The 25,782-nt window shown below is 36.0% G+C and overlaps 1 protein-coding gene across 1 annotated transcript in view; it reads right to left on the reverse strand.

Moving 5' to 3' along the window:
• Positions 1 to 25,782, reverse strand: part of UPF2 (UPF2 regulator of nonsense transcripts homolog (yeast)) — a 64,799-nt gene that overhangs the window by 19,897 nt on the left and 19,120 nt on the right. The window contains exons 8-16 of the mRNA XM_009285484.2: positions 20,612 to 20,720; positions 19,223 to 19,336; positions 17,889 to 18,005; positions 11,881 to 12,066; positions 11,142 to 11,345; positions 10,248 to 10,523; positions 8,230 to 8,413; positions 2,622 to 2,761; positions 695 to 799 (exon numbers count right to left, since the gene is read on the reverse strand). Coding sequence (XP_009283759.1) covers positions 695 to 799; positions 2,622 to 2,761; positions 8,230 to 8,413; positions 10,248 to 10,523; positions 11,142 to 11,345; positions 11,881 to 12,066; positions 17,889 to 18,005; positions 19,223 to 19,336; positions 20,612 to 20,720 — 1,435 coding nt within the window. The remainder of the gene's footprint in view (positions 1 to 694; positions 800 to 2,621; positions 2,762 to 8,229; positions 8,414 to 10,247; positions 10,524 to 11,141; positions 11,346 to 11,880; positions 12,067 to 17,888; positions 18,006 to 19,222; positions 19,337 to 20,611; positions 20,721 to 25,782) is intronic.

Genomic DNA, 25,782 nt, shown 5'->3' on the forward strand with positions numbered 1-25,782 from the left:
GGTGGTGAGCAATTGCATTGTACATCACTTGCTTTGTATATTCTTTTATCATTATTATTATTTTCCTTTCCTTTTCTGTCCTATTAAACTGTCTTTATCTCAACCCATGAATTTTACTCTCTTTTTCCCAATTCTCTCCCGCATCCCACTGCGGGGGGAGGGGGGAGTAGGCAAACAGCTGTGTGGTGTTTAGCTGCCTGCCAGGTTAAACCACAACTTTCCTTACTATGTAACTGCAACTCAGGCTCAACTGGATGCGTTCTTTTGCTACAGATGTTATAATCTGCCAATCCCAAATCTGTATTTTAGGAATTTTGCAATTCTTGGTCTGTCTCCTTTTCAGTTTTGAGATCTAGTGCAGAGTAACTAGTTTACCTTGTCGTACCGTATCAGTTTGCTACCATTGCTGGCATTGCAAAACCATCATTTATGCAATCTTTTCCAGTCTAGCTACCTGTGAAAGTGCACGGTCCTGTGAAAACACGTTGTAGTAAAGTTGATGGCATAAATATTTTCAGTAATAATGAAAGTTTACAAATACAAAAATAAGCTCCAAAGTGTATTTGAAAGAATAGCAGGGAGTGTTCTTGCCATGTTTTCCCAGATATGTTATGAGCAGCATCGGCAAAAACATTCAGTAAAGAAAACCAAAGATGGAAAAGTCAATTCACTTATCTAAAGTAACAACACATACTGTATTCTCCTCATCGGTTTCATTTTCCTTATTGGAGTCTGTAAGATAATCCGTGTTTTCTTCCTCCTCTTCTTCACCTTCTTCTTCTTCATTGTCAGAGCCCTCCTGAAATATTCAATGTTTAAAATTTGAACAGAATAACTTGTTTTAAAACTAAAAAGAGCACTTGCATCTGATTCCTCATAGACACTTCCTGCACCTTTCCTACCCTCTCCCCATCCGAACCTGTTCAGTTCAGTCTTACTATATTTATTATGTTTTGTATTTAATGTTTCAGTCTGAACTCACTCAGCTTTATCTGACATTTTCACAACCATACAGCAGAGAACTGGGAGTAGTTGCTTATACGCCAGATGGTTCTGCTGCCACACAGAGGGAACTCAACAAGCTGGAGGAATGGATTGATAAGAACTCATGAAATTCAACAAAGGGAAATGCAAAGTCCTGCACCTGAGGAGCAGTAACCCCATTCACTAGTACAGGCTGGAGGCTGCCCATCTGGAAAGCAGCTCGGCAAAGGAGGACCTGGGGTCCTGGTGGACACCAAACTGACCAAGAACCAGCAATGCACCCTTGCAGCAAAAGCAGCTGACTGCATCCTGGGCTGCATTAGGAAAAAGTGCTGTCAACAGATCAAAGGAGGTGATCTTTCCTGCCTGCTCAGCACTGGCAAGAAACATCTGGAGTGCTGCGCCCAGCTATGGATTCCCCAGTACAAGACAGATATGGACATACTGGAGCAAGTCCAGCAATAGGCTGTGAAGATGATTAAGGGACTGGAGCACCTGTCATAGGAGGAGAGGCTGAGAGAGATGGCATTGTTTAGCCTGGGGAACAGAAGGCTTGGGGTGGGGTGGGAGATCTTCTCAATGTATATAAATACCTGAAGGGAGGGAGCAAAGAAGAGGGGGTCGGACTCTTCTCACTGGTGCCCAGTGAAAGACCCAGAGGTGATGGACACAAGTTGAAAAATTTCATTTAAGAAAAAAAGCCTTCTTTACTGTGATGGTGTTTAAACACTGGAACAGATTGCCCAGAAAGGTTGTGGAGCCTCCATCCTTGGAGATACTCAAAACTTGACTGGACATTGCCTCAGGCAACCTGCTGTAGGTGACCCTGCTTTGAGCAAGGGAGGTTGGACAAGAAGATCTCCAGAGGTCCCTTCCTCACCCCCCCAACCATTTATGATTCTAATGATATTATTAATTTGTGGGTAAAGGCACAAACCCAGCCAAACTTCAGGAACTTTAATGCTGAGAAGCAGACTGAAAGAAAGCTTACTAGTAAACCAACCAACCCAAGCATAAGGAGAAAAAGTGTTTCCTATTTTCTTGATGAACTCATTTTCTTGTAACACTTCCATTATCATGTCAACTTTGCTGTGTCATAGTGACAAGTTAGAATTTCTATGTAAACGTCTTTTTTTTTTTAAATTGGCTCCACCACTTTTGATTCAAAAGATTATTGGCACAGTAAACAAGGAAGGTTGTTATGCTCCGTAAATCTTTTATTTATTCATATTATACAGGCATACTTTGAATACCTGTTATTTTTCCTACACAACTGCTTTGACATCTAGTCAATACATTTGCTTCTACAACAGATAAAGAAAATTATCTGAAAGTGTTTTCATGCCAAAAAAACCTGAAGGCATCTTCTTGTTGAGAAGCAGCAGATACCCCAAGCAAAGTTGTTAGGTTCAAGTTTCTGCCATAATTTCTCTGGAATAAGCCTCAGACACTCTGTATGCAGTTTTCCATATATACAAAACTGGGATGGAAATATCCTCAGAATACTGACTGGGTTGTGCATACCCACATTTCACCTGCTAACTCTGTGACATAGAAGGGTTTCAGAAAGTAACGAGCAATCAAAATATTGATTACTCATTCTTTTTATGTGAGGCAAGGTAAATGATTAAGTTCACCTCTTCTTCTGGCTCATTTACTTCACTTTCATTTCCAGATTGTTCCTCTGTCTCTGCTCCACCTTCCTCCTCCTCTTCATCCTCTTCCAGATTCTCTCCTTCTGTAATGGAATCTTTGGAATCTTTGTCATTCACAATTCCTGAAATTTGGAAAAAGAAAGAATTAGAAAAAGGAACTGGAACAGAATTAGAACATTAGAACACATATAACCACTCAAGTTCTACGTGGAAGATCACTTCAAAAGCTCGTTGTTACTGAACACTAAAACTTCCAATGGGTCATAATATTCCGCTTCCGAATGAAATATTTTCTATATAGTTAGTTACCTTACTCATAAAAGGTAATAATTTCCCTGCCAGAAAAGGAGGAAAATATTAAGGAGAATGCTTAAAATCTCCCATAGAACAGCAATCAAGAAGCTGCACTGCGCAAACTGCTTTAAAATATCCTCAAACTAAATATGCAACCTTACTGAAACATGCACTAAGATATGAGCACTAAATTACAGATGCTCTACAAAACCAGCAGAACTCAGAAGACATCAAGCTTCTGCAGTCTTAGTTCTAGTACTTCACACTACTGTCAATTAACAGTTTTGAAACAACTGTTTTCTCAGCCTGTAATAAACCTTTCTGACTCTTTTCTAATGCTCCAAGGCTGCACTGGAACCTATGAGGATGTAGATGCCTATATAAAGTCTTTACGAAATCAGTCCCTTCCAAAAGTATTATTTAGTGTGCTCATCCTACTTGCAGACAGGACTGACAGTTCTTTCACTGTGTTTTATTTCTTCCTGCAGTTTTCCTTACTGACCTGCTTGCCACCTCTATGCCTCAAGACATTTTACTTTAGTCTGTGAGTAAGGTATCAAACATAGCTCCCTAAACTTCTGCTTTCTTTCAATAAGGCATCCTTCAATGTAATACCCTTATCTATACCATTCCCACAGCAGTGAAAAATAAGTTTTAGCTTCTTTCAGTGCTTCAGTGTCCAATTTAGTCTTACATACAGATTTTAATCAGAATTGTTTTCAGAGAAAATATTTAAGAATTGAGCATGGTTCTGATTCAGGAAAAAAATGAAGATCTGGTTTTAGAGAACAGCTATTGCAAAAATTAAGTCATCCAATGCAAAAAAGAACAAGCTTCCAGCATACTCTATTGTTCTCATACAGTCTTATTTTTTTCATTAATTTACAAAGCCACTTAATCCTCCAGAGGATCATGGTTTGAGCTAGCAGAAAGCAGTGCTGATGCCAGCTTCTGCGACACTGCAGATCTAAGCCAGTAATTTTTCAAAGATTTTACTAAGAAGTCAATACAGTTACTATGCAGTTTGTCATTCATATTTTGACATTATACCAACCATACTTAGGGTCGGCCGTTAGCTTGAAGAATTTTGGACGGCAAAATGAACACGTTCTCTGCCATATGCAAAGAACAAACACAGTACGCAATTCTTAAGCGGAAGTCTAGATTCTGAATACACAAGTCGTTTGGGGCATACCAGATTTTTTTTTTTTCCTTGCTCCACCTCCAGATGCCTTTAAGAATACACAGACACACACAGCCAGGTCTCTTTACAAAAATTTGACTAAGATCACAAAGATCAGCTTTAGAGGAGGTGAATCTTTACAGCCGTGCTTGAATTAGACAAAACTCAGAAATAAAAGGAATGCTATATATGGCTGTATGGTATTGAGGATTTCAGTTCTGTGTGAACACACACACACTTCCTCCTTCATATTCCAGAGGTTTCAAAGCATTCTTTTTCCCCCTATTTATAAACACTATGCTCTTCAAAATCTGTGCTGCTCCATAATTACGCAGGAGTTTCTTTTGAATCACTGAGTATATTCTCACCAGTACAAAATCACCAGAGCGGCACAGGAACCAACAGCCAGTCCCCAACTCAAGGCCTGCAGGCAAAAAGCCACCCCACTGTTCTGCCTAGAATTACACTTCAGACCAATAAAGAGCAAAGCATGTCATGCTCTTCAGCACGATACCTTCTCAGTGTTATTGTCCAAGGGCTGAGCAACTGTGGGGACAAATTGATCAAGAACTGCAGTTTTACTAGAGCTTTTGCTAAAGTATTAAAAAAACTAATTTCCTTCAGATATGCTCGCACCTATCATTATAACCTTCAAAGATCAGAAAGGCAGATACCAAACCTCATTTCCTTCAGATATGCTCGCACCTATCGTTATAACCTTCAAAGATCAGAAAGGCAGATGACAACCTTCCTGAGACCACCTTCAAACAGTCCTAAAAGGAGGACTAGGAACTATCCCACCCTATACGGATATTGATATTGCTTGCTATTAAACATCAAGAAAAGCAACGCACTTGGGGAGGACACATGACACAACCCCCTTTTTAAAGGCTGTACTGTTGACAGGCTTTGCTCGTGCCAAAACAAACACAATAAAATGTTCTCCAACACTTGCTCACATTCAATGACCACGTATCTCCCCCTTAATTATACCGAATTCAACTGCTATAGTGGTGGTGATTCAGAGAACAGAAGTTCTTGTGATTTGTAGGAAGGAAGTGCTGAGTATCTTTCAAAAGAATATTACAGTTTATGTAACTAGTGGTAAATTACTTCTTGGTTATCATTTTGAGGGCATAAAAGCTAGTAATTTAGATCATACCACAAGGAAATTTTTACCTGCATTTCAGTTGCTACATAGGTAATTTTAAGGCATGTCAATTAAACAAACAGCATATTAAAAATATAAATTCCTCCTAAAACAGAAGTTACAACGTTTCACCTGGCAATTACACATACTCATCCCACTGGATTAAAGGATTATTCTTAAAAACTGAACCTGTCTAACTAGATGAAGTGCTATTAAGGCTATAATTAACACTTATAAAGTGTAAAATTTACCTATAAAAGCTTTTCATGACCAAGCTTGTCTTCAAATAAAAATGGAAGATTAGAAAACAACTCCATTTAATGAGAAATGAGCACAGTAGTATCCAATAATTGGTAAGAACTGATATGTACAAAAGGTTTAAAGATTAATATGATGATAGTAGTTTTAGATACACAATAACCAGTATTTTGTCAACTGAGCTGCGCTGCAAGCCCAACTTTTTTCTCCTGAAATTAACTGATTTTTAACACAACAAGATTTATAAATATACATCACTGAAGTCTTAGCAGGAACTACAAGCTAGCACACAACCTCACTGACAGGGTTTTTTCTTCTTAAAATGCATCTAATAATCCAACCAAAGCTTTAATTCATTACAAAGAAATCATCCTCTGGCCTCTACTGAAATGTAAAGCCCACTCAAAATTATTCCAAAGGAAGTGTAAGGCTCAAAGTGCCTGACAGCGTTTCAAAAGTAGAACATGTTCTCTCTTTTATTGTAGTCTTACACTAATGCTTAGTTTGACACAGCAGCTCTATTCAAATCCAGAACTGGGGAAAGAACAGAGTTGCAAGCAATCTACCAAAATGACCAAGCTGGTTTCCATCAGTGCTCACCAACAGGCTGCAGTAATTGAGCGTGCAGATACTCCTTGCTTTTTGTAGTAGAGTGTGCTTCCTAAATTTTTCTGATGAAATTCATAGTTTCTTCCTCATCATTTGCACCATACTACTCCATATACTTATTTTTTTATGTATACACACATACACACACTCCCCCTCTCCAAATACTACTATATTAACAGTGTTCATATTGAATTTTTTTTTTAAGCATTCAATCACTTTAGAGTTATGGAGATTCTATATGATCTCTATGGTGATCAGAAAAATGCAAAGAAATTACAAAAATATTTCTATTATGAGAATAAAAAGATCGTATCATGAGAATAACAATAGCTACCTGTCATCATCATACAAAAGATAATTTTAAGAAATACAGGAATTGTCAAAAAGACCTTATTTCCCTTGCACATTTTCTTACCTAATTTTATTAAGAATTCTCGTTCCAAGTCTTGCACCTGTCTGATAGCTTCTTCCAGAGAATTGCAGAGCTTTATCTTTGGTCTCAGCAGTTCCAGTGTATCACTGATCATATAGTCTATGTCTATAGGAAATGGGTGGTCTTTTGTCCAAACATCCAGACTTTTTTTCCACCAAACATACCGCTAGAATGCAAAATATTCAAATAAATTATATGCACACTGGCATTTATAAACTATTTAACTTACGAAGTTTGTAATGCCTAGCCATGTTTGTACAGTAGAAAAATGCAAAAGATTTCACACCACTACTCTCTTATTTCATATAACTATTAGATATTTTGATATCACTAAACATTGTTTGATAACAATGGCTATCACAAACATTAAGAATATGCTCCTTTTATCATAACAACTGTTAGAAGTACGAAGACTGAGCAAAAAAGCACTGAAAAGAAAGTGCCTTCTAAGGGTAGATTCTTTTTATGAGAGATTAGCACTTAATAATCAGCCAGCTTTCAATTCCTTCCTCCATATATTTTCAAGAAAATTAATTCCTCCAAAGGCATATTATGGGGAGAAGGGGGGATGAACCTGTCTAGATGAAGTGCTATTAAGGCTATAATTAACACTTATAAAGTGTAAAATTTACCTATAAAAGCTTTTCATGACCAAGCTTGTCTTCAAATAAAAATGGAAGATTAGAAAACAACTCCATTTAATGAGAAATGAGCACAGTAGTATCCAATAATTGGTAAGAACTGATATGTACAAAAGGTTTAAAGATTAATATGATGATAGTAGTTTTAGATACACAATAACCAGTATTTTGTCAACTGAGCTGCGCTGCAAGCCCAACTTTTTTCTCCTGAAATTAACTGATTTTTAACACAACAAGATTTATAAATATACATCACTGAAGTCTTAGCAGGAACTACAAGCTAGCACACAACCTCACTGACAGGGTTTTTTCTTCTTAAAATGCATCTAATAATCCAACCAAAGCTTTAATTCATTACAAAGAAATCATCCTCTGGCCTCTACTGAAATGTAAAGCCCACTCAAAATTATTCCAAAGGAAGTGTAAGGCTCAAAGTGCCTGACAGCGTTTCAAAAGTAGAACATGTTCTCTCTTTTATTGTAGTCTTACACTAATGCTTAGTTTGACACAGCAGCTCTATTCAAATCCAGAACTGGGGAAAGAACAGAGTTGCAAGCAATCTACCAAAATGACCAAGCTGGTTTCCATCAGTGCTCACCAACAGGCTGCAGTAATTGAGCGTGCAGATACTCCTTGCTTTTTGTAGTAGAGTGTGCTTCCTAAATTTTTCTGATGAAATTCATAGTTTCTTCCTCATCATTTGCACCATACTACTCCATATACTTATTTTTTTATGTATACACACATACACACACTCCCCCTCTCCAAATACTACTATATTAACAGTGTTCATATTGAATTTTTTTTTTAAGCATTCAATCACTTTAGAGTTATGGAGATTCTATATGATCTCTATGGTGATCAGAAAAATGCAAAGAAATTACAAAAATATTTCTATTATGAGAATAAAAAGATCGTATCATGAGAATAACAATAGCTACCTGTCATCATCATACAAAAGATAATTTTAAGAAATACAGGAATTGTCAAAAAGACCTTATTTCCCTTGCACATTTTCTTACCTAATTTTATTAAGAATTCTCGTTCCAAGTCTTGCACCTGTCTGATAGCTTCTTCCAGAGAATTGCAGAGCTTTATCTTTGGTCTCAGCAGTTCCAGTGTATCACTGATCATATAGTCTATGTCTATAGGAAATGGGTGGTCTTTTGTCCAAACATCCAGACTTTTTTTCCACCAAACATACCGCTAGAATGCAAAATATTCAAATAAATTATATGCACACTGGCATTTATAAACTATTTAACTTACGAAGTTTGTAATGCCTAGTCATGTTTGTACAGTAGAAAAATGCAAAAGATTTCACACCACTACTCTCTTATTTCATATAACTATTAGATATTTTGATATCACTAAACATTGTTTGATAACAATGGCTATCACAAACATTAAGAATATGCTCCTTTTATCATAACAACTGTTAGAAGTACGAAGACTGAGCAAAAAAGCACTGAAAAGAAAGTGCCTTCTAAGGGTAGATTCTTTTTATGAGAGATTAGCACTTAATAATCAGCCAGCTTTCAATTCCTTCCTCCATATATTTTCAAGAAAATTAATTCCTCCAAAGGCATATTATGGGGAGAAGGGGGGAAACATCACAAAAAGTTTTAAGACTGCAGCTAGCATGAAGTGACTTATCCAGTTTGCTTTATAACAAATTAGCACAGAACCCTTACAATAAAATTGTAAAAAATAAATGCTGATCTTAAGTGAACCTAACAGTAGAATCTGAGAACAAAGGTGTTGCAAAAATTGCATCTGAAAATGAAGTCTGAGTAACAGAATGTTTATTTAAAAGGTGACATGGTCAAAAGGAACCCTTGTTGAAATTGTAAGGTGTAACAAAAATATGGTGAGTTCTTCACTGACAAGTTTATTTTGGGTTTAAAAGTAGGACCATACCATATTTAAAAAAAATCATTTTACATCTCAGATGCAGATGAAGGATATGCATCCTGAAAGTATGAAATAAGTAGTTATCACCTTAATTTTAAATTATACTAAAACAAGGATATTAAGAGAGAGAAGCAGAAAGAAAGAGAAATTAAGTCCAAAGAGTTTTAGCATGAACTCCACGGACTGGAATTCCACATTTGCTCAGAGGAACCCATTCCTGTGTTCAAACACACCCGTTATGAAATCTTATCCCCCCTTACATCTATTGAGTCAGAACTTTCCTTGCTGCAACTTGTGACCATTACTTCTCATCCTTTCACCGTGCTTGCCTGAGAAGTGTCTGACTCCTCCTTCTCTACAAACACTATTAGCTGAGGACAACCACCTAATTAGCATTCTCATCTCCAAGCTGAGCAAACCCACAATGCGAGAACTGAAAGCCTCCTGATGATTTTGGTGACCCTCCACTGGGCTCAGCTCAGTTTGCTGATGTCCCCTCCTCTCATCTACCAGGGAGCCCTGAACTGGAAACAGTGCTCCAGATGTGGCCTCACAAGTGCCAAGCAGAAGGGAAAGGAAAAAAGAAAAAAAGGAAAAATAAAAAAAAAAAATCAGTTTCCTCAAGCTGCTGTCTACATTCTTGCCAACACAATATAGTACGCTGGTTGGTCTTCATCCCCCTAACAGTGCAGAACTTAATGTCATGTTTATACAGTCCAGGAGTCCCAGCTCTATTCCTGCAAAGCTGATTTCTAGGTAGTCAGTGCCAGGCTGTATTGTTGCATGGAGCTATTCCATCCCAGCTGGAAGACTTGAAACTTATCCTTTGCTGGAATTCACAAGGTTTCCGTCAGCCCATTTTTCCACTTGCTGAGACCCCCTGAAGGGGGCAACCTAAACCCTTCAGTGAATCAACTGCTACCCCAGTGTTCTGGAAGTTTGTTGGACCAGTAACATTTACATATAACTAACCATACATGTCACTTTAAAATAAAACTGCTATCAGACAGACAGGATCCTAAAATTATAGTGCTAGAGAACAGTGAGAGAAACATGTAACAAACTGACTTACATTAGCTTGTTTAAAAAAAATCTACAGAACTATATAAAATTTAGTTTGGAATACCTGAAAATATACAAGGAAGCAATCAAGTTTTCGTTTGCTGGATCCTCTGTCAAAATACTGCCCACAGGTATCAAGGATCGTACAAACTAGTCTGATTCTGAAAAGGTGCTCTGGAGGGTCCAGTGGACTAGGACTACCATCAGGGTTCACACCAAATGATGTGAAAGAATACAGAGTTCGAAATATTACAGCCGATTCCACCATTCGATAATTGTAAAGCTCCCCCAAAAACTTGGCACTGCTGATCCGCCGTTGGTTAAACTTTGGCTGGTTAACCTTTATCAAAAAAAGAACAAAAAATTCACTTTATCATGCAGACACAACAGAGTATTTGTAAAAGGTTTGTTTGGGTTTTTTTTAAGAAAAAAGTATAAAAAAATTGATAGAATTTGTTATAATAAAAGATGGTTATTTATGGCTACATACATTACACAAAATTAAACATTAAAAAGTAGTTATGAAAGCTGGTCAACTAGTAGTTATTGTATAAAGTTCAAATACATTTAGCATGCACTCTATCTTAAAACTATGATGATTTTTCATTGCCCACAGAATTCTTGTAATTACAAACATCTATCAAAATATGAACTAGTCTCCAAAGTTACTTCAAGTTGCATGAATCTGACTACACTGTGAAAGAATAAATTGTATGCCCTTACTATGATAAGGAGGGCAAGACAACTGTCCTAGTAATCTTTGCAGTTTGTTGGGTTTTTTGGGGGGTGTTGTTTTTTCAATTTAAATAAACCTACATCAAGCAAACAACTGAGGTAGAAAAGTCATCAGACAAAAATCCAGAATCCAAGGATTCCTCTCTTTAAGCAAGATTATTTTACTGTTTTCCTTTCAACATTAGTAGATGAGTATAGCTTAATAAGAACGTTGGTTGTTTACCTCCATTCCTAGTCGAATATCCTCTAGCACTCCATCCACAACATGAATTCCGACATCTTCCTGGTAAAGGACCAATCCTGCTAAGAGGTTGGCTACACAGTGAATACTGTTATATTTCACATTCCAGATGTTGATCATACAGCATATAACATAGTCTTTTACTTCTGTATCCTGCCAAGGCAGCTTGCGCATCTGTCTCAGGACCTAAACCAAATTTTAAGACAAGCGTAACATTTTAGCAGGCAAAATATCAAGATACTGTCATCCTGTCTCTCACAGTTGGGATGAAATCCTTGTAAGCACCTGCAAGCAACCTCATTCTCTTTTTCAAGCATCCTCCAGATCTGCAGTAGCTACGGAAAACTTTATGTATGTAACCCAGCTGCTGTCCTCTAGCTACTAATCAAGATGTCCAAATCTGTTCCATAATTTCCTTGCTCTTACAGCCTGTATTCAACTGTAGTCTTTTGTCTCTTACTCTGAACACAAGATACTTAGCACAAAGATTCTCATTTCATTCTCTATTTGTTCAGCACTTAATGCTGTGGAAAATGCAGGTCCACAACTGGAGCTTCTATGCATTACAATAAAAGAAATGAAACTATCTTAACAATCAGGGATACGAAAATGATCCCTCTTCCTTGCAATTAAAAAAATTATAACCCTCCCCAAACCCTTCAGAAGTTAGTACTACATCACTTCCAGTAAAATCTGTATTAAAGATTTCAAAAGGATTTACTTTCTCTGTGGTGACCTTGGAGAGATCCTTGTAAAGAAGCTTACGAATATATTCCTGCAAAGGAGGACGTTTTTTCTTCACAGTTTTTTCAGCTGGAGGAGGATTACAGTAGTAATAGGCATTTTCTACCATTGTAACATAGCGTGCATCAAGATGCATTGCTTGTTTTTTTCTCATCATTTGTTCCTGGAAATAAATGCAAGAGATGAGTTAAAGATGTTGACATACTACATTTTCAAGCCAAAGGCTTTTACAGTTATGTTTGGGATAAAGGAAACATGAAAGGTTGCAGAAAAGTAAGTTAAAGCTTGGGTAGAGAGAAGAAAGGACAAAGCATATATATGGTTCTGTGTTGCTATTTCCAAGGTCATTTTTCTTTACAATCCCTATTTTTATAATGGTCCACCTGTGGTGAAAAAGGTTTCAGAAAAGTATTTAAAAGTTTAACTTGAAATCTAAGTGTTACTGTTTAGATAAATGGTTAATAAGATTATTAGCCACTCTGTTCAAAACATGATTTTATTTAACTAAAGTAGCTGAAATACTGATGTCTTGACACAAGCAGTGAATCGTAAGAGTGGCATTCTACTTTTTACATCAGTACGCAAGTCCAGAGTTTATATTGATGGTTTCACATGAATTCTCCATGGTTTAGGCAATGGCATCTTCCTTATTACATGCTCGATTGTTGCTGTTTACCCAAGCAGAATAGACTGCAAGAAAAACAGTACCTACCATAAAGTAGTATTTCAGGAAAAATCAGACAAGTTAAAGGTCACTACATCAACACTAATCACTGTGCTTAATTGTCAGGATTGTCCTCATTTTCCTCACTGAATACAATCTTTTCTCCATACTTCATTTTGGATATGTACTTTAAGATTGATTTTGTGGGTTTTAAAAATTTCTTGTATCTAAAAATTCTGTACAAGAACTAGAGTAGCAGTTCTAAGCTGCTGATTTTTACAGTTAAAGATGTACAGTTAAGGATGAGCTTAATTCCATCATAAAATAATTTTATATGCATATGTGTATTCATATGTATATATGTGTAATTCTGTAAGTTGCATTAAATTTTTATGTACATCATATGATCCCATATATGCTAAATCACTCTAAGGTGGTTCAACAGGAAAAGAAACTGCATTGGTTTAGACTTTATTATTTAATAGAGGTTGGCTACACAGTAATTTACAGCATCAAACAGATAAACAAAACTAAGGTGTAAGTACTGTTTTATCACCACACACAGATGTTAGCATATACATTCATGCAGTCCAGTAAACTAATGAAAAGAGTTTAAACCTTCTTTGATCATTGGTGATGAAGTGCAATTTTTCATGCTGGTGGACTTTCCACTAAACTTGAATAATTTAAAGTTTCTTTTACAAGGCAGCGGTTCAGTTCAACTGAAATGTAAATGTACTCAAACAGCTCCTTAACCTTGAGTTTCAGCTGCTAATTCAATGAGGAAGAGTAGTTTTGTGTAACATAGTAACCCAACAAATAACATAATTTTTCTCCTAGATTGCATGCATCTATTGCCAGGAAGGTCTCACTAACACCAACCCTAAGGCATTCCATTTTTAACCTTTTCCATGACACAAATGGCCTCCCGCTTGATTCCCTAACTGAGACTGTTCCTTTCCAAATGGGAAATTTCTGTCAAGTAGTAGCAAGTTTACCTACAGGTGCTTAACAGATGCACAGCCCTTTTAACAACTGAGTACATAAATTGTTTTATGTGGGGAAAAACCACTTACAGTAGAAAGTTCCAAAACCTTACCGTGTCATAGATGTTAACGTTACCTTTGTAAATTTTTCACCTTTTCTAGATGCATCAGGAGAAAACACATCTTTGCTGCCTTAATGACATTTATCATGTTTTACTATAAACTGAAAATGAACTGGGGCAAAGTAAAGCATAACAGAGAAAATGGCAGAAGGGTCTCAAATAAAATTTAAAAAACCCTAAAACGACATAATTTGTATATTTTCCTGTTATGAGAAGTTGCACATTACACTGTAAATAATAGGTTATAATTAAAATGTTTCTTCACAGAAGAGACAATATGCATTACCCCAAGTCTCAAAATCACTGTAATTTATCATTTTTTTGAGCAATCCCAAGTATGACTTTAAGTGGATGGTATTAATCTTAATTTCTATTAAAAGTCATCACCATTTTAAGCAACTGTGTGTGTTTCAATCCTTTTTCATTTAAGGCATCAAGTCAGATGGACAGGTAGGAAAGAGAAACCATAACAATACACTGCCTACAATAACAAAAACCTTGACACATCTCAGAAGAAAAAAGCAAGACCTGCAGTCTAAATTGCTTTCAGCTAATTAACTACTTCGGGTCTTCAGTTTACTAGGCTAAAATGAAGAACTACAAAAGTAAAGCATTATATTTGAAGATTACGTTTGTTTTTCCTTTGATAAAGAGAGATCACAAACAACATTAAAATGTCCAAGTTAAAACAGTAAAAGTTTTTTTGTTTGTTTTTGGTTTTTTTTTTCTCTTGGCAAATAACAAAACCTCTCTGCACATAGCATATATTGCAGACGCATTTCAAAAGAAAATCTGGTGAGAGGAGGTGCTCCCCTGGTTAGTAGTCTTGCTCCTGCTCCCCCCAAACCTGGTAACACCAATTTGCATTGCAAGAAATAGAATTTTTGCAAAGCAGGGGGGGGAGAGATCCCCAAGTAAAACCTAAGCAGCAGGAAAGCCCAATTCAGAACAGCATTTCAGCATGACTGACATTTAAATTATCAGATTGTAATAAGATACTGAAACTGTTCAGCTCCTCCTTCCCTTTACTACTTGTTCCAACAGTTCAAAACCAAAATTTTACGTTTCTTGGAAGCACACTATTGTTATAGTAAATTAAGACAGTCTCATTCTAACTGCATTTACTTTCTCACAGCCTGTCTGTGCAAACAATGTTATCCCAGTTTCAACTCCACCTATAAAAGGAGTCACCCCGAGAAATGAGTCACCATGTAGCTTAAGTTCTATATGTTTATAAATACAAGTAATCTTGCCCTAAAGCTTAAAAAGACAATTTGACACAATTGTCTAAGTTAAAGGATTAAAAATGCATCAGAAGGCTTTTAATACCAGAACTTCAAATATTCTTTTAACAAGACCGCAACAGCATAACACAAGAATTTGACATTTTAACATGATTACATTACAGAAACATAGATCAAGATAATGCTGATCTTCCTTCCAAAGCACCAATTCGAATAATCCAGTTCAAATAATCCGTTTATCAACAGACCAATCCTAAAGCCAAGTTAGTTTTACAGTAATATTTTATATTACATGAAGGGCAATGAATTTGAAAGACGTGCCAAGAAGAATGGTTAACAGAAATAAACATTGCCCTGATAAAAGAAGAATCTTTAAATAATTTGCAAAGCATGAAAGTAGTTCTACAAAACCAGAATGTGATCATTAAGTGTTTCCCTAGAATAAGTCACTTAGTGCTGCTAAGTTTGCGGCACTCTTATAGAACGCTTTACTACTTAATAATTAATTTTCCCTTAATTACTTTTAAAATCCATTCTTAACTATGACCTTCTTCCACACCAAGACAAAGCAATATTGTCTTTAATAGGAGACATACAGCCTGTTTGGCATCTTATTACATAATATATCATCAGCAGAAAAGATTAAGACCAATAATTATTTGGAAGGTCAACAGCCCTTAATTCTACCCATAAGAGTCATTGATAAGATCAGCTTTACATTTACTTAGATTTTTACCGCAAGATCCTAATTAGCTTGCTTTAGGAGTAATCTTTTCTACAGTTCACACTAACTGGTACCGTAAGACTATGATCCAATTTGTCTAATAGTATTTAAGTCAAAATTAATCTCTATAGTTTCTATAGGGCAACATTAGAAGATGCAACTATTAAGATGGTTGCAGACTATAAATCTATTTAGCCTATTTCATATCTGAATCAATAGATATTCCAAACTTATTTGCCATCTCTATCTTCTCCTGTTCCTCAATACATAAGACAAGACACTTATCCAAAACCTTGTGAGGCTTTAAGACTCAGTTATTGAAACAGTGTTTGTGGTTTGTCTTACACTTCACAGTTAAGTCATGTTTAGCATTCATCCAGCAGATTTCAGCAATACAGCTAACAATCAGCATTTTTGCAGTGCATAAGACTAAAAGCAGACAGTTACGAAAAGCAGCTCTGGTAAAGGTATTTAATTTTTCCTGACTTCTAAAATTTTTATTAACTACAAAAAATGGTAGCAATGAGTAAAGTATCTTTTAAAGATAACAGAACAGTGTTTTCAGGGGAAAAATACTTGATTATGGAAAGGAACATATTTAACAATAAAACACATCAGCTGGCAAACCTTTAGAAAAATTGAGAGATTAAAACCTTTCAAGATACAAAGTACACCGCAACAAAAAGCATGAGCCAAGAACTTGCAGTTAATTTGTCCATCTCTTTCCTCTTGTGACTACACCACCGCAACAAATGCTATGACATTCAAAGAGGTTCAGGAAGAAACAGCATTTTGTGGAAAAGAAATTGTACGACAATATACCCAAGTATGCAACAACTGCTTCTCCATTAACCCTACAGCATGAGAAGGGAGGCTATAGATTCAAGAGAAAGACCCTTCAAGTGTAAGCCTGTGCTTTGATAAGAAAGGGGATAAATACAGCGGAGACAGTGATATTTCACAGCTCAAGAGCTGTGTCTCTAGAAAGAGATTCCAAACACTTAAACCGCTCCCTTCCAGAAGGGCAGACTAAGTCCACTTTCTCCCCCAAATGCAGAGACTACTTTCTTTACTGCAGATACACATGTCTATATTCTTCCTGCAGTGCACAGATTTGAAGGGAACATTAAAACATCTAGTCAGACTTCTAATACAAGAACATGGTCTATTAGTTGGTCTGTATCTGCTTAAGCTGCTTTTAATTTAATGCAATTTCCTATTGCTAGTATCTATCTTTGAAAGACTTCGTCAACCGTGTTTGTCTCAGTCTCTTGCCTTGGACACAGAGTTTTAGGATTGTCTCTCAAGCCATTAAACATATTATTCAGGGCTCAAATTCATACACTAAAAAAGACCCAAAGCTAATCCTTGTTATTTTTAAATCTTTGCCAGTACTTATCTAGACATGGATACCACCTCTACTCTTACCTTAATTACCAATCTCTATTTCTAAAACCCCTTCCTCTAGTCTCTTCATAAACTTTCTCTTCAAATTTAGAACCCCAGTTCATTACGCAGGGCACAGAAACCACCTCTTTCACAATCACCTTCACCTCCAGTTGAAATACCTTATCTCCAGCTCCATTCACTACCATTTTTCCCCTCAAATAGTATCTCAGGTGTGTTCAGGTACAGCTACTACATTCTTTCAACCTCATCCTCTATTTTTGCCCTCTCTCAGAATAATTTGTAGTCCAAAAGCAATAGCTTTTTGCTTCAGAAATTTAATTCTTTATTTACATTTTCTTTTAAGTCATGAACAGATTTATAGGTCAACTGGAGTTCTCCAGAATACTTTCAGAAAGCTGCTCGCACAGGAGGTGCAATCTCAGAGCTGAGACAACACTGGACAGGCTATAAATAACAAGATGATACAAGTCCATAGGACTACAACAAAGGCTGAGAGTGCCAAAGCAGCCCAGGACTTCAACATATTAACACCAGGCCATCTCAACCCCATTCCACAACAAGGAGGCAAGATTTCAGGAAAAATGATTCATTGTCCTCCCATACTTGTCTCTGTTTTTATCCAAGAATTAAGAACTTTATCCTCCCTGAGCACTCAAGATAAAACTTAATGAAAGTTTTCACTTACTAGTGCTTGAACATTGTAACTGACAATTAAGATATTAGTCACAATCATCATTATGGTCAGACTACATCACAAAGCCAGAAAATAAAAGAAGTAATTGGTTTAATTCAGTGCATGACACCCTCCCCCATAAGACGATGAGTTTTGCCTTACCAAAAGAACACTGGTTCTTAAGTGAGATTCTGGTGATCTGAAGAGAAATCTTCCACAGGTTTCCAGCAGAGTACATGCCATTTCAATATGGTGATGAGAAAAGTCTGACAGAAGCATCTGGTATATATTGATATAAAAACACAGCACGTTAAACATCTTTTTCAACTGCAGGAAACAGTAAGTTATATCTACTAGACTTTACACTATTGTGGTGTTCCATACTCTTTAAGAAAAAAAAAATGCAAATTGACTTCACTGATCAGATGTGAACAACTTCAAAATATTCATCTCATTAAAAAAGTATTATAAGAACAGTCTAGACCCCAAATTAAGGCTCCAGAAACCTAAACCCAGGATGCTTCTAAGCCTAGCATAAAAAGACTACAATATTAAAACAAACACTATAATCTCTCCCATATGCCTTCCAACTCTGTTATTTCTGCTTTAAAATTCCTGCTGCTAGACTGGAAAAAAACCAAATAATCTTGCATAGGGACTCTTTCATAGGGACACAATAACCCCAAAGCACATCAAATTTAATGGTATTGTTTAAGTTAAGCAAGAACTAAAAATTAATAGAGCTTTGCATTTTACAATATTTTATAAATGAGAGGGGAAAAATGATGAGCAAGTATAGTATTTTAAGAATTCAGCTTCAATACCTAATGAGTCAATGAATAGAAACTATTCCTAGAGGAAGTAATCTTAACCCGTGTGAGTCTTCAACCACCTTTTCTAAAAGGCGCTTTTATTTTTAAAATGCATTTTTAATTTGGGACTTGACATCAAAGATAAGTTTGAATGTTTATCAGCATGCAAATTGAGATGATATGGCCAGAGATTAATGCTTTACAAAGATTTATTTTGTTCCTCAACAAAAAAAAGCACCGGCTAAGATGGCATAGAAGCCTCTCCTTGCATCACTGAAAAGCTTTCTGCCTCTAACTCCTCCCCCTTACTGTTATTTTCTCTGTAAAAACATTAAATGAAATCAACATAATGCAAAGGAAAGCTCACTTGCAGTTTTGCAAGATATAGCAGATGAGTAAGTAGCAATGTCTACCATCACTTTACAAAGAAAATTATTAGCAATTTGGTTATGTCCAAAGGTGGAAGTTTATTTTAATATATTCCTACCATCAGAAAAATTAAAACATTCTAACTTCTAGAACAGCTATGGAAGTCTCCTCATACACAGTAACAACAAACATCAGGGTGCAAAACTTCATATGCAATGAATTAATGGATAACATCAGCAATAGGTATATGAAGGGGAACAGGATGGGGATACATTATCAGCATATACAGTAGTACAGGACTATCACAACACTAACCTTTAAACAGTGCAGCGTATCATTTTTGGAGAACATCTTGAACTTGGTAAGCTCACCAATAAATCTCACAGTTTTATTCTTTGTTTCAATGTTGATCTGGTCCTTTTTTCTTACCTAAAAAAAAGGGCATTTCATTTTAGGCCCTCAAAAATACCTACCTCTTATAAATTACTTTGACCCAAATGTGCTTAATAAGCTTGGGAATTCCAAAGTGTCTAATATTGTTTGGTTCCTTATGCTCTACCTTTGCCTATCACCGGGTTTCCTAGAAGTCTCTCTACAACCTTGTTTCTTCAGAAGCTTTCGAATTTCTTTCCCCACCCCCTTGCCCCCCCCCAAAAAAAATCTAAGTCCTCTAAATACCTACAGTTACAGACACACATCAACCTGGCCACCCCTGTTTTGCTATGGTGAAGTAGTGGTGAAGAGTTCTAGATTCTGTATTTTTAGAATCAGTAAGTAGTCTCTATATGAATAGGACCACTGGTATAGTCTCTAAGGAAATAATAAATATTAACAGCTTTTTCAAGTCAGGTTTAATAAAGTGCAGACTTTTTTTTTTCTTTTTTCTTTTAAAATCACTGACATACAGCGTAATTTTACTGACAAAGTACTAATTTATCTCTATTTCTAAACATAATCATGTTCAGAAAAGTACAAAGTTGTATTTCTCCACAACAGAAATAACTTTTTCTGACAACAGTTAACTTCAGATAGTTAAGACTTAATTAAGCCTGAGTAATTCACACACATTTTATTGTCAATATTAGAAAAAAAATTGTAAAACCTGTGCCATAAAATTCAGAAAACAGTGCAGGAGTCATCCCTGTGCACCATAACCAGTTCTATTACAAAACTTAGAACAAAGTGAAAGAAACAACATTGAAAAATACATTAGTGAGGCACAGAAAATTTTGGTTGATGAAAATTGTAAAACATTTTTTTAGAATTAAGCACTACATTACAATAGTAACCACTATATTACAATAGTAACCTTGTAGTGGGGACCTGTTGTTAGAATAGGTCAGTTAATTAACAGAAATCTCTTAACACTTACAGTTGGAGCACAGTTTCTAATTGTCACAACTTTCGTTGTAATTGTTACATAGTTCCTTTTAATCACCTTTTAACACTGGAAATTAAGGATGACACTACAAACAATACAACTTATCATATATGTCTGTATATATACACATGCAAAAAAGTTTTTAAACATACAGATCTAGTATTCTAGAACAAATCTGCTCAGATTACAGAAAAATATTCTAAATTGTGTCACTAAATTTTAGAATTAGCCTCTACATAATATCAAAAGTTATTTTTTCCCCAAAAGATGACAATTATCAGATTGGTTAATTGGAATGCAAAAAACTAAAGAACAAAACATACATGAAATCTGAAATCCCCTTTCAACATGGAACAAAGATCCTCTGCTACATCAGACATACAGGGATGCAATGTGGCAACCAGCCTCGCATAAAACGGTAGCAAATCCAACCTGCAAACAAAGGAGATGATAAATAACTAATTTAAGTTATAGACAAAAATGTGTCTATTTTATGTCTACGAGTATGGGTACCATTTTGCTCGTGAAAAGAATGAATGTGCATATACTGACAGAACTATGTACATGCAATCTTACGGGCTCATACTTCAGACTGCAATAGCATCTAAAAAAACAATACAAAAAGGTATACTACCACATCCTATTGGAATCCTTCATAGTTAATTTCCTTTCAAAATTACTGCCTCAGGTGAAATGCCAAACCATCTTAACTACGGAATTTGACCTTTAAGATAAATTACCAGATACAAACAAAATTCAGATCCCTCTCAATATGCAAAATGAAAAATTCTTACAGACAATTCCATTTGTTATTGCAATTTTTTTTTGGTTTTTGTGAGTAGCAGCAGACATAACCAGAAAGGTAGGAACATCTTTATTTTTAAGGCAGTGAACTTCTAAATGAATGTAGTTGTGTTATTACATAAAACAAAGGTCAGATGTGATGTGGCAACCCTTTTCCCCAAAACTCAGCTAGTACTCCCACAAATGGTAATATTTCAAAATTTTCTACAGAACTTTCCTTATTTTCTTTTCTCTTTCCTTGTTTATATGCCTTCATACCCATTTCACAGTATCGCAATTTTCCCTTAGGGAATTTTGGAGGGCAATTTGTGTTTTCCTTAGTGTGTACTTTGTTTCTTCCCATCAAAGACTCTATCTGGTTGTAAAAATAGGATAAATGCCCTTAAACCTGGTTTGTGGCATCGTGTAACAGGACACAGAAAATAACACAGCTGCTCTGCATAAATGTGCATGTATCACTTTTAAATGCAGAGAAACCAACTGCACTCTGAGGCCTCAATATCATTTAACAAGCTGAAGAAAGTATTTTTGTTTTATTTTCAGAACATAAGTTAATGCTATAAACAGATGAACTGCAGACCAAGCCTACTGTTTAAAGTGAAGAGAAACATCTTAAATTTGCATGCCTCAAGTGAAAAATGGCCTGTAAGGGAAAAATGGATCTTGAGTTTATACTTTTTGAAGGATTAAGGTTTTCCCTACTGCTGCGGAAAAGAAAAAGAAAAAAGGAAAAGAAAAAAAAAAGAAAATAAAAGAAAAAAAGACGCTGCTGAAAAAACCTAAAAGCACAGTTGATACGCAGAGCTTGCCCTAGCACAAAGTAAAACTGGAAGAGCATCAAGACAAAAACCCCAAAACAAAACATACACGACTGTCTCCCCTCTCCTTTCTACTACTATGTCACTAGAGCACATTTCAAAGATATTTAATATCCACCCACAGAAAAAGAGGGATAACGATGTATTTAAATTGTGGACTAGAAGCATCAGAATATACTACCTGAAAGAGGCATAGCTAAGCAGCCTCCTGATAATACATAAAACTCCTGGTGAAACATTGCAGGTATCCCAGTTACCTATTTAACAGTTTTTATTCTCTCTTGTTAATCAATAACTGAAGCAGTATTTACATTTTTCAAGCTTGTTGGAACACACAGTCAAGGATGACTAGCCACAGCAAATTACTGTGATGTTATTAAGCATTTAGCCATTAACTCTCAGAGAAGAAGTGAAAGTCTCATTACTTCACACACAAATACACAAGCTAAACTAAAAAAGGACTTTAGCTAAATTGAGGGGGTGTGTTTTAACTGAGGGGATTTCTGTATGGCATCTCTTTTAAGACAAACAGCAGAAAGTTTTGTTCTGGTCTGAACGAGTACACGCCTGCTGAGAGCTAATAATTTCATCCCTGTAAACTGAACATACCTGGGGGAAAATTAAAGTCTGAAAGCACATTGTTGTTATTCCCTCACAGAACACAAAAGGTTTCTTCATGGGGAAGAATACTAAGACTGGGTATTTCTAAATAGGTGAAATATAGTAAGGAAAAGCCTGGGGTCAATTACTGTGAAACTGGCAATCAGAGATTGAGTCCGTTCCCTCTCTCACAGGGGAGACAAAAATTAGTGTTCAGCAGTGGAGAGATTGCAGTATCAGTGGCACCATCTACTGGTACCTGCATTAAGGCTAATCTAACTAGGTTTTTTGTTTTCTCCAAAAGCATTTCTTTTTCTTGAGAAAGGGGCCAGATATTAATGAAAAAAACCACAAAACCCACCGTATTGCTTTCTCTTCCTGCTCTTCTACATTACGAAGCAAGATCTAGCATCAGGGATAAGTCAGTTACTCTCTGAAGCCTATGTTAAGCACCCTGAATATAAACTACCATAGTAAAAAAACCCACTACTTCTGACCATTGTCATTTTGACCACATAGCTTGGATTGAAATTTAGTCAACTCTGGATCACATGGACTGCACTTCAGTGAAATATCTAAGAGCGCTTTTTTTTTTTTTAGAATTTCAAATGTTAGTTTACTTAAAAAAAGAGACTTTGCTCAATTAAAGTCCTAATTGCAATCTCTCTAGAATGGGTGCATCCAAAATTTTACACCCAGAAAGAGTGAAGGGGGCATTTTGTACATTTATTAACTGGGATTCTACCAGAAAGTCAGCTTAAAGAATGAAGCAACAGAGCAAGAACTCCTGCCTCACAAGCATAATCATAATCCAGATAAATGCAGTGTATTCACAGGGCCTGAACAGGTACAAACTGCCACCCACACTGCTCAGTAGGAAGAGAATGATGCTGTGGAATTTGCATGCTATCAAATAAACACTTTTTGCTTTTATTTCTTAGCCGTGGCTAAGAGATAAGGAGAAATAAACTCCTTATCTCAAGCACATCCCTCGATTTTATCCTCAAATGAGAGAGGCCAATGAAACACTGATAAGTCAAGTTCAATTGAACAAAAAAGGACCTTGCTACTGAGGATTCTCAAGATAAGAAGCTGAAAGAAGGTAGATATACAGGAGGTTTACATCTTTTGAGTTAAAATGCTCAGAACTATTTAACACTCAAGAAGCAGCTAACTTTGAATTAAGAATAGCCAATGATAACGCTAAAAATTTCCATATGACAAACAGATCTCTTGCTTAGTAAACGTGCAACTTCATAGATAACCATAGATGAGAATGGCAAAAAAAAAAAAATCAGAAGCCACAGCAGCCCCTATTTTCTGTTTAGCATTTGTCTAGAATTGTTTAGAATTTAAGGCCTAAAAAGATATTTTAAACTCCTCATATTGAAGTTGAAAAAAATTCAAGAAAATTGCAGTATGCAATTAAACATAAATAATTACGTGTATCTGTACAGGAAGATAATTCACTTAGATAGCAAAGAATTACACATAAGTGCCCTAAAGCTGCGAGCCATATGGGTTAAATCACTGTACCGTCACTTTAGGGCAAACTATATAGTCCTGAATTAAAAGGCTAGTATTTAGTTTTAAATCAATCCTCCAATGCAAATCTGAAAGCCGCTTGTATACTAGCATTGAAAAAAATCTTTTTAAAAGGCTTTCTGTTCTGTTGGGTTGGAGGTTCAAATAGCAGCTGAAAATGTAAATGCGATCCATTCATAAGTATTCAACAGAGCAGTGCAACGATGTTGTATTCTAACACTAATCTACAGTTAGTTGAGGAAAAACTGTCCTTTTTTGTCAAATTAAGTTTTCTGTCTTAAAGAATCCTGCATTTGTCCCAGTCTATCCAACCCTAGTGGGAGCAAGGAAGCTCCCTGGCAACACCGCATAATGACTTTGACTTTACAGTGTCTGCATTACTCCTCAAACACGAAACCAGTTTTGTACTTTCTTGGTAAAATTGTTGTACCTGCACATTTCCTAAAACTGATCTCTCAAGAGAAGAAACAGAACTTACTCTGTTATTGAAATATCTTATTATGGCTGCCAACATAATAGCTATACTTAGACAACATTATCTGATATGCTTGGAGACTAAACACTTTTGGAAAATACAGTGCTTTATCTACATCCTGTAAGGACACTGTTCCTCTGAACCTTTCACAAAAACCAAAACCAACCAAACAAAAAAACTCCCCAAGAACATAATCACAACAAGCTTTCTGCTCCCATGGTATCCTGGAGGGATATTGCAGAAACTCCTGGAATTAGTAAAAACTAGTATGCAACAACAATAACAGAAGTTAAAGACATACCATTACGGCTCAGTGAAGAGATACATGAAGCAAAAACATTGTTAATGCATAGTATACAAAGCTTTGAAGCAGTGTGTTAAATAATATTCTAAATGAATTTGTAGCATTTTATAGCAACTCTTAGTCCTGGAGTTTTTCCACAAGGATTATAAATGTTGATTTCAAGATCGCAGAACTGCTCCTTTACCAACTGCAGTAATGAAGCTAACAAATATTAGGATAGATTGCCCTTTAAAATCACCTGCATCTATGGACAATTCAGCTGGTCTTTTCACCGCAACTGTTTGTGGTTCAGAACAAGAAGCTCAGTCAACATCCTGTTTCTCCTGCTTAGTAGCCCAGAGACGGGCATCACTAATGCAGGCAAAAGAACAGGCAGATATATACAACTGAACTTAAGATCTTACAATTGGAAGCTGGAGCATTCATTAGTCCAGTAGGTCTCAGAGCAGACAGCAGAAAAAGGTATTAAAAAAAGAATTGTACATGGAATATTAATATTTCTTAATATTAAGAACAATTAATATTTATCATTAAAGAACAACAGTGATCAGCTGAGCCATTCACTTCAGTATTAGTTCCAACTATCAGAGAACAGAACTGTCACAAAGATAGCAGCTCCTTGAGCCAATCACACCATCTCTACTAGTCTATTGAGTTCCTACAGAAAAATTAATCTTTTTAAAGTTATTATTATTTTTAAAACAAATTTGTGGGATAATGGAACTACCATTGGGAAGACAACAAATCAGTGGCAGTGTGGAGACTATATACGTTTCTAGCAACTTACAGTGTTCCTAGTACAGCCTGATCAAAGATACATCTCTTTTTTTAATACCACAGTATACTAGGAATTTAACTTTTGCTTTCACAGTATCTATGAAACCACACTGCTGAATTTACAAGCCATCATGTTGTTCTTGTTTGAAACTACCTCTTTTGCTGTGCACA

This window comes from Aptenodytes forsteri, unplaced genomic scaffold, assembly GCF_000699145.1.
Source record: "Aptenodytes forsteri isolate BGI_AS27 unplaced genomic scaffold, ASM69914v1 Scaffold87, whole genome shotgun sequence".
NCBI classification, from domain to species: domain Eukaryota; kingdom Metazoa; phylum Chordata; class Aves; order Sphenisciformes; family Spheniscidae; genus Aptenodytes; species Aptenodytes forsteri.